Genomic DNA, 17,519 nt, shown 5'->3' with positions numbered 1-17,519 from the left:
ACCTACATGAGAACCGGAATCGAAAATTTAATCGAGAATCGGAACCGAATCGATAGCTTGTGAATTAAAATCTAATCGATCTGGAACATCTGAATCGATACCCAGCCCTATCATCCACTAATTTGCATTTTAAAGGACACACCCAAAACAGCACATTTTTGCACACACCTACAAAGTGGCAAGTTTAACATTCTATAATAAATTATTTATATGGTATTTTGAGCTAAAAATGTACATATGTGCTCAAGGGACACCACATTTTTTTTGACATCTTAAAAAAGTATTGTACTATTGCCTCTTTAAAATACATAAGTGCCATTTGTTTTGCCTTAAAATAAGGCAGTTTATTAAAAGTTCTTATATTTCCTAATAAAACTAAGGCCTAGTCCTGACTTAAGTTAATCCTTGTCTGGGAAACCACCCCTGTATGTCTTGTTTTAGCAAGACATGGTTCAATATGTGGGATGCACCTTTATTTTAGATCATATTTTATCACACTGACAAATATTTACACATTTAAGGGAGTTTAAGGGAAACTTTTTAAACCTGTTCAATTAAAGGGGTTTATGTAAACAGCATAGGGGTTGTATATTTGCCCGTTAATGTTTTTCCCTAACAGTGATTATATTTGTAAGGCTGCTTGTCGTATCAGATGAGAATCCCAGCTATTGAATAGTGTTGTAAATGTAGGAAGCCCCGCCCAGGGTATGTGCAGTGCTGACGTGCATGGATACATCACGTGACTCCTCAGGAATGTTAACAATGCAGTAAGTGTCCAACTTTGTACTGCATTCTAATTCTGCCGTGAGTGGCGAGAAAATGGAGGACAATCCCATGATTTTCACTCTGTGCCTTTTATGAGAGGAGATCGAAAGACGAACCTTGGGCAACACGACATCAAAGATAGTCTATTACTTCAGTTTAAACCAGTTTCTTGGATTACGGTACCTCTTAAATCACATGGTGAGTAGCTCGAAACTATGATATATGTCTTTTTAGAAAAACATTGACTATTAAACGTTTTAAGGGAATGGTTTAGTCGATTTGCAGACGCATATCCGTTTAAAAGGAAAAAGTTGTATTTGTTACTTAAAGTGAGTTAGGAGTGAACAGCGTTGGAATGCGGAGTTCTGCGTTCCTCTCGCTCCAGTCGCGCACAGAGCTGAATTTCTAGGCTCTACTGAAAAAGGCCCCGCAACTTTTTCGATTCTTAAAGTTGGTTTGTATCTTTAGTTTGTATTCTTAATACATCAATAACTAACTATGTATATCGCACACAATGTGTGCTGTAATAACAAGAACGCGAGATTACATCATCAAAACTTTATTTTGTGGTTTATATGACTATCCCGTTTCACAGCCGACGTAGAAAAAATGATTTACGTCCCTGCTCTGACTTAACGTCGCAAATATTAGTTTTGAATGATAAGATCATCTTGAAACGTTACAGGTACGCTAAAAACGCATGAAATTTGGCATTAATCAGACGCTAGTACTGTTTGCACTAGTTCTAGTTGCAGCCAGGTAATGTTTACTAATGAGTAACAAATTATTGATACTGTTCCCAAGTTTTTTTAATGCATCTCACGAAGTCAAAATAATCATACACAAATATATAGATGTTTACTTTTCTATTAGGGACTTTACATTGACACTGCATTTATATTTACTTTATATTAGTGTTTTATTGTTCTGTATGTAGGCTTTTGATATTGTCAGATTATTAGTTCTTTCACTGGTTCAGAATCACTGCATCATTTGTGACCCTCTCTGTGAAAACCCAGTTATTAAAGTTATTAAGTTATAAGTTATTTTATGTGACTAGCTATTTTCTACATAAAATCATCGTACATAATGTACAAAACTGTCCTGTAAAAATATAACCTTTATAATATGTATATTAATATCTAATATGAGACAATTTTAAATATTAAAATCCATGAGAAATGAATAAGTGAAATCAAACTTTGATGCTCCAAGTCTCATAATTGGATTTTTAGACTGGTTTTCACAGGCAGGGGTCACATTTATTGTTGTACATCTCTCATGTCCGTATCATGTGCCATATATTGTGAAGTTATCAGTAGTTGAAGGTATATACAGTACCATAGTGTCTTGTACCTAAATGACACATTTATAATCGCTCATACTCTGTTTTCCTTCTATTAAACAACATTGCATTGAAACACATTGCCAGCAACACACTTGTTTATGTTGGGAGCATTTAAATTTGCATTTTAAGTGTCATTCAGTTGTATATTAATATAATTTTAAGTCAATTGTATTAATACAGCTGTATGAGATGTCTCTTGGGACATATGACTAACATGTGTAGTGCTATGCTGTACAAGCTGAGCTACAGGAACTTCTTAAATCTAAATCTTTTTCTCTTTTATGATATCAGAAAGGTACCGGTGATTCTTAAACTGGGGGCGGGTCCCCATTGGAGGGCGTTTTATGACATTTTTAAAAAAATACATTAATTGATCATGATTTCTGTGTAATTAAAGATCAGAACAATAAGGCTACTTATTGTAATAACAGCACAACATTGTATCATTTAAAGAAACACTCCACTTTTTTGTAAATAGGCTAATTTTCCAGCTCCCCTAGAGTTAAATATTTAATTTTTACAGTTTTGGAATCCATTTAGATCATAATCAAAGATTTTGCTGCTGTAACATGGCTGCAGCAGATGCTTGACATTACGCTGCACTCTGGGGTACTACGAAAATAGTCCCCTGCTATTGAAAGTTACCAAGGGGGCTATTTTCCGGTGCTGCATAATATCATTGTGCCTGCTGCAGCCATGTTAAGGCAGCAAAGTCCTTGATTATTACGCCAGAATGAGATTATAGTTCCTACACATATTAGCCTAGAAAATCGCAACTTTTAATTTTCAGTCGGTCTTAGAACACGATGTAACTACAGAAGAGTCAAGTTTTAAATAAAATAATATCTCTTTGGTTATTTTTGAGCGCGATGCTAAGGGTCTAATCAGTTTCAATGGATTATGCTAAGCTATGCTAAAAGTGGTAAAGGCAGACCTCGAGATAGGCTGAATGGATTCCAAAACGGAAAAAATCAAATGTTAACTCTAGGGGAGCTGGAACATCAGCCTATTTTCAAAAAAAGTGGAGTGTCCCTTTAATATATTTCGTTTGATTCAAGTTTTAAGCTGGAGATTGTTTTATGTTATGAGTTTTCTTTTGGTGGCTGTCCCAAATGGTTGCACCCTACACAGAGGCAGGTGCACGTCGTTTGAGAGTTCCACTGCTATAGACTATTGTGATGTACTGTTTTCTGCATAAAATGATCCCAGATAATGTGAAGAACATTCTGTAAAAATATAACCTTGATATCTTTAATATTGACTGAGTAAGGTCATGTCAAAGACTGAAATCAATGTGAAATCAATGATTGAAATCACACTTTGATGCTCTTAATCTCATCAGTAGATTATAAGACTTTAGCCTAGATTTTACAGACAGGGTCACACTTTTGTTTTCCTGAACTCTTAAATTTTTTACATAGCAGGACCATATAGCCTACAGATGTAGAATAGCAGAATACTATAGTAGAATATATAAATATACTTAAAGCTTATGTAGGCTATTTGCTTTTGTGGAGTAGTTTTATAAATTATACATGCTCATGCATGTAAGCTGAATCAAAAGTGCATGCTCCTCTAACTAAAATTTGAAAAATTAAAGTAGGGCTGCAGCTATCGATTCTTTTTGTAATCGATTAATCTAGCACTGAATCGATCGATTAATCGAGTAATCGGATAATTTTTTTTGTGTGTTTTTAAACAACCAAAACAAATAATGCATAACGAAAATGACTTGGCTGTAAAATGTTCAAGCATTTGGCTTTTATTTCTAAAAAAACAGAGGTATTTGGCTCCAAGAAATAAGCCTATTTATTTCAATTTTTTACCCATTTAGTGTTTATAAGTGCCAGTGCCAACAATTAAACACTTTAATTTATTAATATGCACAACAGGTTTCATGCTGTAATCTAGCCCTGACATCAAAGTAAATATCTGGTTTATGTACATTTCTACACCTGCAGCATTTACCACTAGGCTTTTAACATATAATATATCATTTCTGGGGTGAGCCTATTTGCTATGGTAACAACCTGTGTGTATGCGCGCACGTGCACTTGTGTTTGTGCGTGTGCACGCGTTCTGTGCGTGAGGAAGAGTGACACCCCAGTCAGACGTTCAGTTGCTTCATTGCATTTTGGTACTGCAGAAATACATACATTACTTTTCAATAGAACGCTGCATTTGGTTTGCATCACTTGCATTGCGGTGCATTTTAGGCTAAGTAAGAATCCGTTCGAAAAATCACAACACCACCTCCCGCTGTATACAGTGAATGCATGCTGAAATTATTGTTGCGTGGCTACATAAGTTTAAGCATATGTGATGCATTGCGCGATCGGTCTGACTCGCGTGAGAGAGAATAACTTCCTTATGCTAAACTCCAATAAGACAGAGATTATTATTATTGAACAAAATATGTCAGATTACAAGTTGCCCATATATGATTGCACTGTGGTGCCGTTTTTTGGTACACACACCTGTAGTGCATGCGTGTGTGTCAAGGGGTTCTTTTTTTAATCTATACTGTCCTGCAATTGAACGTGAATACGTTTACTACTTTAAAACATCAAAGCTAAACATCATATCTAGTCAAACCGCATAACGACATCGCTACAAATACAGTATGGGATTAAAATCAGCGGAAGCTACGTTACCTTGTTTCATCGACGCTTGGTGAAACAACAGTGGATGTTTTCAGTCCAGATGCTGAATGTAATGATCCCAAACTTTAGACAGTCTCTCTCTGCCGTTTATGGACATATTCGCTCCGCCATCGCGCCAACTAAATTCAAAATGAACCACGCGCTATGATGTGCTTCCAGAACATTGAACAACGGTCCGTGTGAATCAGATCTCGGCGCGTGTAGTGCGTGTCATAGGAATTTAACGAGGCTTCGAGGCAGAATTTTTGCCTCGAGGAATTTTTTGAATCGAGTAAATCGAGTAACTCGATGAATCGTTTCAGCCCTAAATTAAAGCATAGTATTAAAAAGCAGATTTTTAAACTTATGACTGAGTATTGATAAAGGCCCTTGGACATGCTTGGTCCTCATCCTGACCCCTCTATCTAACTCCTGCCCTGTCTCCACAGGCAAAGATGCATACCAGACTAAGATGGAACAAGCACGCAGACATAACCCCTCACATGTCTTGGGAGGAGGGGGAGTATAAGCCCTAAAAGGGTTGCTGGATGCAAGTACGCCAGCATCCAGCAGAAGCGAAGACGAGCGACAACAGGAATTCTAATCTTCCATCGCATCTTTCTCACTGCAGCCTGTTATCTATTTAGGTTAGATAACCTCGAACTTATCCTGGGTGTGTACAGTTACTTAAAATCTTGGAATTGTAAGGTTGTACTAATGTGTTTGACATTGGTGACTAAGTAATTGAAAGAACCATTCTTTCTTTTCCAAGTGTGAAGTGTTTGTGTGTGAGAGTACTCAGCTTTTTGAGTGCAAGCCAGACCAGGCCACGCTCACTCATGAGGCCTAAGACTTTCCCTGCTGCCCCATATGTGGGCAACACGCGCCAGCGTCTGCAGGAGATCAAGGAGGGACTGAAGCAACCGGCGAAGTTGGTTAGCCAGGCGCTTCATGGAGGCAGTTCCAGAGGGGAGGGGGGCAGAGGGGGTGACTCTAAGAGCAAAGACCAAGCTGGCAGGCAACAACAGCTGAGACAGCCCCAGAAGTTCAACCACTACCAAAACACCCTACGAGAGATCCGCAAGTCTCTGATGCCTTTTGAGTTTGGTCAAGGCTCACTTCACCCTGGAGAAGTCAGCAGGCATTTGCTGCAGGAGCTTGTCAATGCTGGTTGTGATCAGGTAAGAAGTAGATTGATAAGGAATGTTTGTGTCTGTATCTATATTGAATCTTGGTCAGCAAATTATTTAGTTTTATTTTGTAAAAGTCATTTAACAGCAAATGATCAATGATCAGTTAATATTACAGGTCTCTAATGTTGTTGTTTTTTTTCAAATGTTTTAGTTTAGAGTGGTTTCTGACTTAAGCAATAGTTTCATGAACTTTGTAGAGGATTAGAAAAAATCAGGGCTTTGAACATTATACAGTAGATATGCAGCACAATCCATCCGGTCTTTGCCAAGTCTAAATCATTACATAATATTGAGTGTAATGTTGAAACGCGAGTCAGATTTCCCAACTTAACTAAACCAAATGAGTGCTACAAGCCAAGTTGGGCACCTACCCCTCAAAAAACAAAACATGACATCTAATTATGGTTCATCTGCAGTATGAAAAATGTGGTATCTTAAGCCCAGAGTATAGTAGTAATTTTTTTATGTGTATTTGAATGTACACGCTCAGTCAATTGCACTTGCATTTGACTCGAACTTGTACCCCAGTGGTCTCAAACTCCTGGCCCACAGGCCATTCGTGGCCCTCCTTCCCCTTCTCTGCGGCCCACGTCTGCTGTCAGAAATATAATATAATTTTTATTTACTTACTTTTATATTTGTTTGATTATTGATGTAAACGTTAAAGGGGTCGTTCACATGTTGCGTTTAAAACACGCGTTAAACGTGCTACACAAGCACGAGCTGCACTCTCTGTGACAGCGAGGATAACATAATGCATGATCAGATTGCTCATCCGCACTTCACGTCAATCATATTATTGTCACCATGTGAAAAGTTAATCTCATCAGGACTTTGGTTATTCATCTCAATATGATTGTATGATGAAGTACATTTAATATAGCATTATGTTGCTTGCTATGCAGGTACACAAAGAGCAGTAATAAAAAAATTTACAGAGATGAAACATATGTTAATAAGGTGTTAAGCCAGTTTGTGACCCTGGTAAACACTGAAGTTTGATGCATGCACATTGCGACAAAATGCAATGCGTCTCCTAGGATATATATATTTTTCTGCCTGTGGATGCGCAACCTACGCATACAATGTACGCAGGGTTTAAAAAATCTAGCGGTGTGCAAACAGTACGCATGCACTCTTTTGATGATGACAAAAATTGTGCATGCGCACTGTACGCTGACCCTTGCGTATGCGTAAACATTGACCATACTTCAGCCTTTAAGAGCCACATTTGTTTCGGTGTATTTGGGTTCTGGCAAATTGATATGCAAAAGCAGTTGTTTTTCAGTCACTCTCTAGCAAAATATATTATTGGTTAGGTATTGTGTAAACAAATATACTTACTGGGTGACAAATGAATGGTGAACCATTACAGGTATTCAAACACTATGGACTTCTAATGATTGTTAATAAAAGGCAGTATATTGGGTGTTTGTTGGCCTCTTTGTTTATTTATGTTAAACATGTAGAGGACATTCAACCAAAAGTCATGGGCGATATTGGATCTGATGTCACAATATCTTGTGCATTCATGTTCTCCAATACAAACTCTTCGTCAGATTTTTAATAATTATGTGTTGGGGCTTTGCTGCTTACGATATGATACAGCTCTTAGAGTGGCACTGTGATTGCATTAGGCATTCGAGGAATGCTGTGCTCAAGCCCATGCACAACACCACCGAGAAATCCACCACGGCCCAGTGGAATTACGAGGCCTAGATGAAGGGAGCAGTGCTGCATTTATGACAAGCTTTATTACATGGCTAAATAGAGACTGGAATGGGGCTTTTTCAGGTCTCTGGAAGCTCAGACATGCTATCAGATGAAGTATAGAATCGAGTCAGGCTTAATTTAGATTAGGTTGTCTGAATACGCTCTTGCCGTAGTTTTATCCTTGAAGGTATTTTGCTTACGGTCCTGATTCTGCAAGACTTTGTCGTCTCCTTTTCATTTTTTCTCTTAACATGTTTATTTTCATATTCTGAATTGTATGTTTTTAGTTGTTATGAAAACATGAAATTTGTGTTTTGTGGTGCAGTCTGACTGTCAAACTCTGTGCATTTCAGAAAAAATGGCCGCTTCTGGTCCTTCCCTGGGCTTTTTTTACCTGATCGTTATCGTTGGTTTTCGCAGTGAGGCGACTGATGGTTACATAACTACTTTTAAAAGAGGAAATGTTTTGGTTGGGAAATGGAGTGGGTTTGGATAAAAATGAGCGTGGCATGTGTTTGTGGTTTCGAGCTTAGGATATGAAAAGCTGCCTGCGTTTATCATGTATGTGATGTTTGTGTATGAATACACACAATACGGTGTGTGAAGTAAATTGATGCTCCTGTCGGATAACGAGTATGTTGTTAATTACTGCGGGTGCTGGTTTATCAAACAGGACCCATGTAGGACCCTGGTGTATAAAGGTGTTACCTGACAAATTGAAGGATACAAGTAGGATTAAATTTGTTATAAATTCGTTTTTATATGTCCGTCCGCTGACCTTGATGTAAATATGCTCCTATATTTCAGAGTCCTCCATATGGCTTTAATTTTATGTCCAATGGTGGAATGTGTTTCGAAATTTAGGTCAGAGTGGAAGCCTATAAAATGTCTCTTGAACAGTGTCTGAATACAGTTATGTCACTTCAGTACAGGAAGATAAAATGTCAAATGTTTGTGTTTTTGTGTGGGTACTGACCGTCACCACAGTCAGAGATTGAATGTCTGGTGTAGCTTTGAGGCTTGTGGTGCTGACCGTCAAGACACGGGTGAAAATACAAACAAGATATTTTGGAAACAGCGGGTATGAACGTTAAAGACAAATTGAAATTGAAGGATCTCCAAAATAAAGAGGGGAAGAGAAGTGAAAATTTAAAGGGACATACATTTCCACATAGTTGGAATTCTTGCTTCCTGCTTTGTGGAATGTCCGGAACATCTGCCCGCATGACATTGGAGGTCAGGGCTGAAACTCTGACCAAGGGCCAAACCCAGGCCCAGCCCTTTCCTAAACCAGACTGAAGTCCATGTTGGATTGGTGTGCGAGTGTGTGTGAAGGAGAGAGAGAGTGGCGCCTTTAAATCACTATGGGGGACGAGAAGGCACACACCCTTGGAATGGACAGTGATGGAATGCAACAGAGAGCAGTTGCTCTTCCGAGAACTGTGATCATAGACAGACAGCATGTGTTTGGGGTATTTCCTGTGCACTGTTTGTCCTGGTGATATGTACAGTACAGACTATAGCACTGCATAAGTGTGTAATTGCTTATTTGTTGTGTTCCCCAGACACTTGACACATTTTAGACATACTGGTGACTATACACAGAGATAAGAAGAAATCTAACTAGCACTTAGGGAATGTGTAGAATTTGTGTGGATGTGGCATTGCATGCAGAGTATACCCATGGTGTGTATGACTGATTGTTTGTGATTTTTTTTCGTTCCTGCACTTTTCCCTTTTTTTCCATGGCATGCTTGGTGCAGTATCATGGATGGCCACTGGAGGCAATTTAAGACGCTGCGCTTCAGAATTTGGTTTGGGCAGAATGTCTTCTGAATGAGATCATATGCCATTCAAGGGGATTTCCTCATATAGGTGTGGGTCTCTGCTCAAAGAAGATCGTACATGGCTGAGTTGTTTTATTTTGGATCACTGGAGTCACAAAATGTGACAAGGAAATCTGTAGATTAATCCTTGGGTCTTTGCTGTGAACAAGGTGTGAGCTGTTGTAGAGTGTGTTGTCAGTGAAGATCCACTTAGTTTGAGATCTATGTATCATTTGAGTCTTTAAAAAGCATTATTATTATTATTATTAGTGTGCATTCATACTTGATGATTGTTCAAGTATGTGTGGCAAAGCTCGGGTCATATTGTTTTTTTGCTTTTGTATATTGAAGGACTGGTACAGGAAGGAGTTTGTGCATAACTTGCAAAGGAAGCAGCTGCAGGGATTGTTAACAAGTCTCTGCTGGGTGCATGCATTTTTGGTGTGTATTTATATGCATGTCTGCTACACGTACAGACGTTTGCGTAAATAGTTTAAAGGTGCACAGGGATCCATTTTTTACAACGAATACGATAGAAAGGTATTGAAACAAAGAAGCATAACGTGGATTGACATACTGTTTTGTGAATCATAAATGTACATTTTACAGTAGGAATCCTATCAATTCATAAAAAAATTTAAAAATGGGATTTTACATGTATGTTTTTACTATTTAGTCATTGACAGGCCAGGCTTCAACAGAAACTACTTAAAGACTTGTATGCCACTTATGAATGTATAAGTTGTGCGTCATTGTATAATGACAGGAAATCCATTTAGAAAAAAACGCATTTGATGCCTATGTTCTGAACGTTCTCACTTTCTGAAACAGGAAATGGCAGTGCGTGCCCTGAAACAGACCGGAAGCCGTAACATTGAGGCAGCATTGGAATACATAAGCAAAATGAGTTACCTGGACCCACACAATGAACAGATTGTACGTGTTATCAAACAAACTTCACCAGGTATGTGCGCAATTGACCTCAAAAAACATTAAGATTTTATTAATTGCATTTTGACTCAAGATTTACTTTCAAATTTACAGGAAAAAGTGGCATGTCAAATATGATGGACCACCGATCAGGAATTGAGGGCACTGGGGATGGAGCCATGCCCACTTATCACCAAATGGGAGCTCCATTGTATGAGGGAGCTAGCTATGGGGCTGAGGGTGAGATGGCTCGTGGGTACATGGGTGGACCACCTGTTATTAACTACATGACACAACCTGCCAACCCATCACAGGGTCCTGCTATGGGAAACCCAATGGGTCGTCCCGCTAGTATGGGTGCCTACTCCACAAACATGTCTGGCCAAAGCAATCCTGGGAATCCTATGTACACACCTGGTCCAGCTCCCCAAGGTTACCCAGGTGGAATAGATCAGGCTATGATGGGCTACAGTGTGCCTGGACCACCCATGCAACTCCAGTCACAGCCATCAGGTGGCCCTAGTCCGCATTACGACTATAGGCCTCATATGATGGAGCCCTCCAGCTATGGGGTCAAAAGGAGTGCTTCCTTCCAGAATAAGATGCCCCAACTGCCACCAGAAAACTATGTTAATATGCCAGGCAAGGGAGCAATGGGCCAAAATAATGGTGGATACCCTCCTAACTTCCAGTATCTCCCACCACATTCGCATCCACGCCAAGCTAGCCCCACCTCACACCAAGTTCACATGATGCCACGCCCCCCCGGTGTAGCCTCTGGAGCAATGGGTGCAGAGTTCTCAGATGTTCCCCAAAGCCTCCTTACCCCTTCAAGGGCAAGTCTTAATCTTGATCTGTATGAGCATCACTGGTCAGGAGCCCAAGTTCCTATGGGGACTCCGCCAGCCAGGCAGCCACAGGGGCCCTTCAGAGGGGAAGTACATGGCCCTAGTAGGAACAATTCCTTCAACAACCACCAAAAGGTGACTGTGAGGCAGACACTGCCACCTACAGCTGCTGTTGCTGGCAAGCAGGAAGCTTCACTGGGTCCACCTAATACAATCACTGCAGTGACCTCCCCACCAATCCAGCCACCTGTTAAGAGTATACGGGTCATGAGGCCTGAGCCTAAGACAGCAGTGGGTCCATGCCACCCTGGGTGGCTGAGTGCACAAGCACAAGAAGCACAAGAGTGTCATGGATATATACCAGATGAGACTTTTACCCTGGAACCCAACCAAGAACACCGCTGCCCGCCTCCACCTTACCCCAAATCTCTTCTCCTGCCTGGATCTGGTCCTGCAGCAGAGTCTGCATCCCTTGAGTCTGGACTACAAGAAGTCAGTGCGACCAGTAGGACTGTACAGAGTGCCTCAGTAGGAAAGCAGGAGGAACCTGCCTCCAAAGACAAAGCCAAGACAGGCAAAGGAGAAAAAGTTGTGAAAGATAAGAAGCAGATCCAGACCTCACCTGTGCCTGTGCGAAAAAACGCCCGTGATGAAGAGAAGAGGGAGTCACGTATTAAGAGTTACTCTCCCTTTGCCTTCAAGTTCTACATGGAGCAGCATGTGGAGAATGTGATGAAGACATACCAACAGAAGCTCAACCGTAGGATGCAGCTTGAGCAGGAGATGTCCAAGGTGAGCTGGACCTTTGAACACAAAATGCATTTCTTGATGAATTTAATAGCAAAATGTTTGAATTGCAATGTATTATCAATTTAGTTTGATTTGGATAATATAAATGGATAGTAAATGTCAGGTGCAAATTATTAATGTCATGAAATGCAACCTCTCTCTCTCTCTCCACCAGGCTGGTCTGTCAGAGGCAGAGCAGGAACAGATGAGGAAGATGCTTTACCAGAAGGAATCCAACTACAATCGACTACGGCGCGCAAAGATGGACAAATCTATGTTTTTCAAAATCAAAACTCTCGGGATTGGAGCCTTCGGTGAGGTTTGTCTTACACGCAAAGTAGATACAGGGGCTCTATATGCCATGAAGACTCTACGAAAAAAAGATGTTCTTAACCGGAACCAAGTAGCCCATGTGAAAGCAGAACGGGACATCTTGGCAGAGGCTGACAATGAATGGGTGGTTAGACTGTACTACTCATTTCAGGACAAAGATAGTCTATATTTTGTCATGGATTACATTCCTGGAGGAGATATGATGAGCCTACTTATTCGTATGGGGGTTTTTCCAGAGCCCTTAGCCAGGTTCTATGTGGCAGAGTTGACCCTAGCTATTGAGAGTGTGCATAAGATGGGCTTCATACACAGAGATATCAAGCCAGACAACATTCTCATTGACCTGGATGGTCACATCAAACTGACTGATTTTGGTCTGTGTACTGGGTTCCGTTGGACTCACAACTCAAAGTATTACCAAAAAGGTAAAGTAAATGAGGACAGGTGATGCTCGTAGGTTTTGAAAAATTACCTTAATAACTTTATCTTGAAAGAGTGTGTTAAACACTGTTGAAGTGTTTACCAAATCAGTAGCAATGCTTATTGAAATGCAGAAAAAAATTATTTGATGTTTGCATTGCCTGCTAATCTATTATTTTGAACAACTCTAGTCTGGTCGCACAGGTTACTGCAACTTTCGCAGATGCAATGTACACGTTAGTGTGTAGGGACCGTTATCCCTGTGAATAATTCATATCTAATGACTAGCATTATTGTACTGTATAGGGAACCATATCCGTCAGGATAGCATGGAGCCAAGTGACTTCTGGGATGATGTATCCAACTGTCGTTGTGGTGATCGGCTCATGACTTTTGAACAGCGGGCGACACGTCAGCACCAGCGATGCCTGGCACACTCTCTGGTGGGCACTCCGAACTACATCGCCCCTGAGGTGCTTCTGCGTAAAGGTAGGACTAACACAAATTCAGCCAAGAATTTGCCTTAATGGTAATTAATATAGAGTTTATAGGACTCTTCTCCCAAAAAGTGTCATACTGTCTTTAATGTGCAGGGTACACACAGTTGTGTGACTGGTGGAGTGTAGGAGTTATCCTGTTTGAGATGCTGGTTGGGCAACCACCCTTCCTTGCTCCAACCCCAACAGAGACACAGCTTAAGGTAAGAAAGATACATACATACAGCATCCTTGGTTCCTTTGCTTATTGTCAATGAAGATGAATAGAAATGTGATTGTGGACTAAAAAGGTTTGCTGAACTGATGTTGTCACCTTTACAGGTAATAAACTGGGAAAACACTCTGCAGGTGCCTCCACAAGTAAAACTGAGCCCTGAAGCAGTTGACATCATCGGTCAGCTGTGCTGCTCAGCCGAAGAGCGTTTGGGAGGCAATGGGGCTGGAGAGATAAAAGCTCACCCGTTCTTTACCGAAACTGATTTCTCCAGCAATCTTCGCACACAGCCTGCCCCCTACCGACCCAAGATTGCCCACCCAATGGATACATCAAATTTTGATCCCGTGGATGAGGAGGGAGGTCCAGGGGCCTGGAGTGACAGTGGGGACAGCACCCGCACCTGGGACACCCTCTGTTCTCCTCATGGCAAACACCCAGAGCATGCCTTCTATGAATTCACCTTTCGCAGGTTTTTTGATGATAATGGTTGCCCATTCCGTTATCCCAAGCCCCCTGAGGCAATGCAAAACATGCCCAGTAGTTGTGGAGCCAATAGTATAAGGGTAAAGGAAGAAGAGTTTCATGAAGAGGAAGAAGAAGAAGAACAAGGAGAAGGTTGTGAGCCAGTTTATGTCTGAGAATGGTGGACTAGGTGTTTATGCTGCTCAAACTTAACCCTTTAAGGGCTACACAAGTTAACATGCTGCATCTCCAGCCCTTCCTTTTTAATCCAACTTTCTCTTCATGATGTATTTTCTTACGTGTTAAATAGATGGAAGAACATGGAGAAAATGAGCAACATTGCATTTCTCCAAAAGTATCTTTTGTGACCTGGGACCAAGGAAGTACACAAGCTATACAGCTTAGTCCATGGATGCTCTTGTGATTGATAGATTTGGCTACCAGAGAGCACAAAAACAGAGATGTGTAGCCTTTGCTCTGTGGTTTGTCAGTCAAGCCGCTCTACTCTCATGGTTTGTGTGGTCTGTCAACTGTCTCATTCCTTTATTCCACTGAATGAAAATAACCCAGTGTTTATGCTCGCACATCCTTCACCTCTCTTAGCCTGGTGATGTTAACACAGCCATTCCAAACACCATAAAGGCCATGGTGAGGATTACAGGAGAGCTGATTTTGGGATGGTTGCTCTTAAGTTAGTTTATGATGAGGAGACGTTATCATAGAGCAGACAAATACATTACAAACCTCCTCTGTGGTACATGATGAATGCAACATGCAAAAACATTGACAGTAACAACTGAGGAGGATTATTGAGGATTATTTTTATTATAAAACCATATAAAGTATATGACAGGATTTTGCAAACAAACATTTTTTCTTTAGAATGGAAGTCAAAAGTCGGGTTTTCAGATATTGCATCTAATGACCCTTGTGATCTTAGACTAATTTGTTGGCAAAAAATGTTTAGTTCACAGTGAAACGAATCAATCATGTCCTTCCGAAATGCTATAGACTGGTGTTCAGTTAGTTCTTCATTATATATTGTGCTAAGTCCAAAATATCACAATCTATTCGGAAGTTACATACACTCATAACAGCATTTTGTAAATATAATGTTTATGTTAAAATGGGTCATTATATCAGGTCAAATGGTGCTTTACTAAGTGACACAGTATTGAGAAAAAAATCTTCTGTATTGTAAATGTTTAATAATAACTACTGCATGCAATATTGCAGTATTCAAAAATTTCAAAGTATGTTAGTTTAATTGCCAAAGTATTGCTTCATTCAAGTAGTGCTGGCTTGATTTAACTTGTTTAAAGGCTTGCCTTACTAAACCTGTTTTCAGTAATAGTTTTGATCATCTGTCGCATTCACGTATATCTAACACACATCATGCATTGATTTTAGAGGCGTGCTTTCTCAGACTGCAGCAATTCAGAGCAACGCCATAGCTTTACCGGTTTAACTTTTAAAACTTTTATTTTAAACAGCACAGAAGCTGGTGGAAACTCCAGCGTTTTTCTTTTGCAACCAGGCATAACATTTAAACTATTTCAGCTTTATTCTTTTCCAGTTTCTCTGAAACATAATCACATTAGTTTCATAGTTTCAAGCAGATCTCAAAAGTCAAGGTTTGTTTTTGTTGTGCGTGTTCACAATTATCCAGATCCACTGGAAGTAATTTTGTTTATCACCATCAGATGATTTTTTTATACATATTTAACTAAACAGCAAAAACGTGTTGACATAGAGCCTGCTGCACCATCCCAACATGTGATCAGGCATAGCACAGTATTATAACAACACGATCTATGACTAAAACGTAAAGAATACTTTAAGGCAGTTGCAGAAACTCTTAATAAAACAGTGAAAAAGTGGTTAAAGAGAAGTCAAACGTATCTGGTTTGATTATGTGCAATACAGAAAATACGTTTATATAATTTTCTAAATACAACAAATAGCCTTTATAACTCTAAAATTGAATTATGCTATGTAAAAGTATATATTATTGTGATTTTTATATATTTTCAGTATAGTTTCATGACCCAATGCTGCTTATTGTTATTAATTTTACAATATAAAGTACATTATTATCATAATTTCATTTATACATCTTTTCTCCCTCCCTCCCCCTATCTCTTTGTATAAAGTGTGGAACTGATTGTCAGTGTGATTAATCTGGTGTGAGACGAACTATGTGCCTTTTAATGAATGTGTGAGTGTGTCCACCATGAGCTGATCAGTATTTTGGAGATGGAAATACATCATTTTCTTGCTGTCAGGCCGGTCCTGACTGTAAGAGAGATGTTTTTGGAGGCTAGATTGAGAAAGATAAAGATTCAAGATTTGTCAATTGGGACTGTATGAGATGTAGATGGATTTCATGACCGAATAGATACTGAAACAGTATATGCATGTTTTGACTAAGACTGTGGCAGTTCTTATGAATTCCTGTGATAAGTCCATTTCATTATGCCTTGCTGTGATCTAATCATTTGTTGTGATTGTGGGTTGTCACTGCACAAAATGTTCTCTTTAATAATCTTTCAAGTTGACTGACAATCACATGCTTGCATTAGACCAAACTGACATATCAGGTCAATATAGTTAAACTGCCCTTCACACCCTTTGACAGAAAAAGCTTTAAAACCACAAGTTGATAAGAAATGTTATTATTTTCTATATTGTGTCAGTAATATCATTCTTAAGAGAGACATTTCAACATATATTAAAGAGAAATACTGTGTGACATCATATATGCAAATTACAATTGGTATATCATACCTTTTGATTTATGTCAGACAAGTTATTTGAGCTTAATGAAGTGTGACATTAAATGTGACTGATGTTATATTAACCCATATTTATCAGAATGGATGAATATGTCAAAAAGCATTTAAAAGAGAGTCAAGTTTGGGGTTTTGAATGTAATGTGTGTGTTGTGTTAAGGATGGATTCTCTGTTTTACTTTTGAAAGTGTTGACTGACAATCTTTAGACTGTGTTTTGAACTGTGTGATGATGGAAGTGTTCCTTCAGTGTACGTTTTTATATTTTAACGGATGAATGGGTTGGGACTTTTTGACGTTTGTAATCGCTAAATGTATTATACAATACTGTTACTATTGAACATATATTTATACAGATATACATATTTTTTGTATCATTTTATTCTTATTTTTCTCTTTACCAAGCTAACTTTTTACCCCCATGTCTACAGTATTACATGCAGTATGCATTTGGATTTATATCTCATTTTTTTACATTTATGTGTGAGTCAAAACTGTTCAAGAAATGCTTTCACTGTCCTTTTGTGTAAATGTATATGTTTAAATTAAATTAAACAAATCATCCACTTGTTTGTTGTATATTTGAATGAATTGGTGTGTGTGTGTGTGAAGTGTTAAGCGTTAAGCTGGCACACACTAGATGTTATAACAACCTGAACCTAAGTAACGTTTTTAATGTAGTATACTTTAGTATTGACTATACAACTAGTAGTATAACTAGTCAACTGTAGTATACAGTAGCAGT

At 39.3% G+C, this 17,519-nt stretch overlaps 1 protein-coding gene across 2 annotated transcripts; it reads left to right on the top strand.

The window, feature by feature from the left end:
- Positions 1-763: 763 nt before the first annotated feature.
- Positions 764-17,342, top strand: lats2 (large tumor suppressor kinase 2). 2 transcript variants are annotated; one of them, XM_065248972.2, is made up of 9 exons: positions 764-963; positions 5,205-5,402; positions 5,528-5,936; positions 10,319-10,451; positions 10,532-12,057; positions 12,230-12,812; positions 13,114-13,296; positions 13,401-13,507; positions 13,626-17,342. In XM_065248972.2, exons 3-9 carry the CDS (start codon positions 5,595-5,597, stop codon positions 14,157-14,159), a joined length of 3,408 nt encoding a protein of 1,135 aa, XP_065105044.1. In that variant the 5' UTR covers positions 764-963; positions 5,205-5,402; positions 5,528-5,594; the 3' UTR covers positions 14,160-17,342. The 2 variants fall into 2 exon arrangements, with proteins under 2 accessions (XP_065105044.1, XP_065105043.1); XM_065248971.2 differs by having other exon boundaries at positions 5,205-5,428.
- Positions 17,343-17,519: the final 177 nt, after the last annotated feature.

Source organism: Paramisgurnus dabryanus, chromosome 15 (genome assembly GCF_030506205.2).
Source record: "Paramisgurnus dabryanus chromosome 15, PD_genome_1.1, whole genome shotgun sequence".
Taxonomy (NCBI): Eukaryota; Metazoa; Chordata; class Actinopteri; order Cypriniformes; family Cobitidae; genus Paramisgurnus; species Paramisgurnus dabryanus.
The sequence above is the reverse complement of the archived record's forward strand: the minus strand, read 5'-3'. Positions and strand labels throughout refer to the sequence as shown.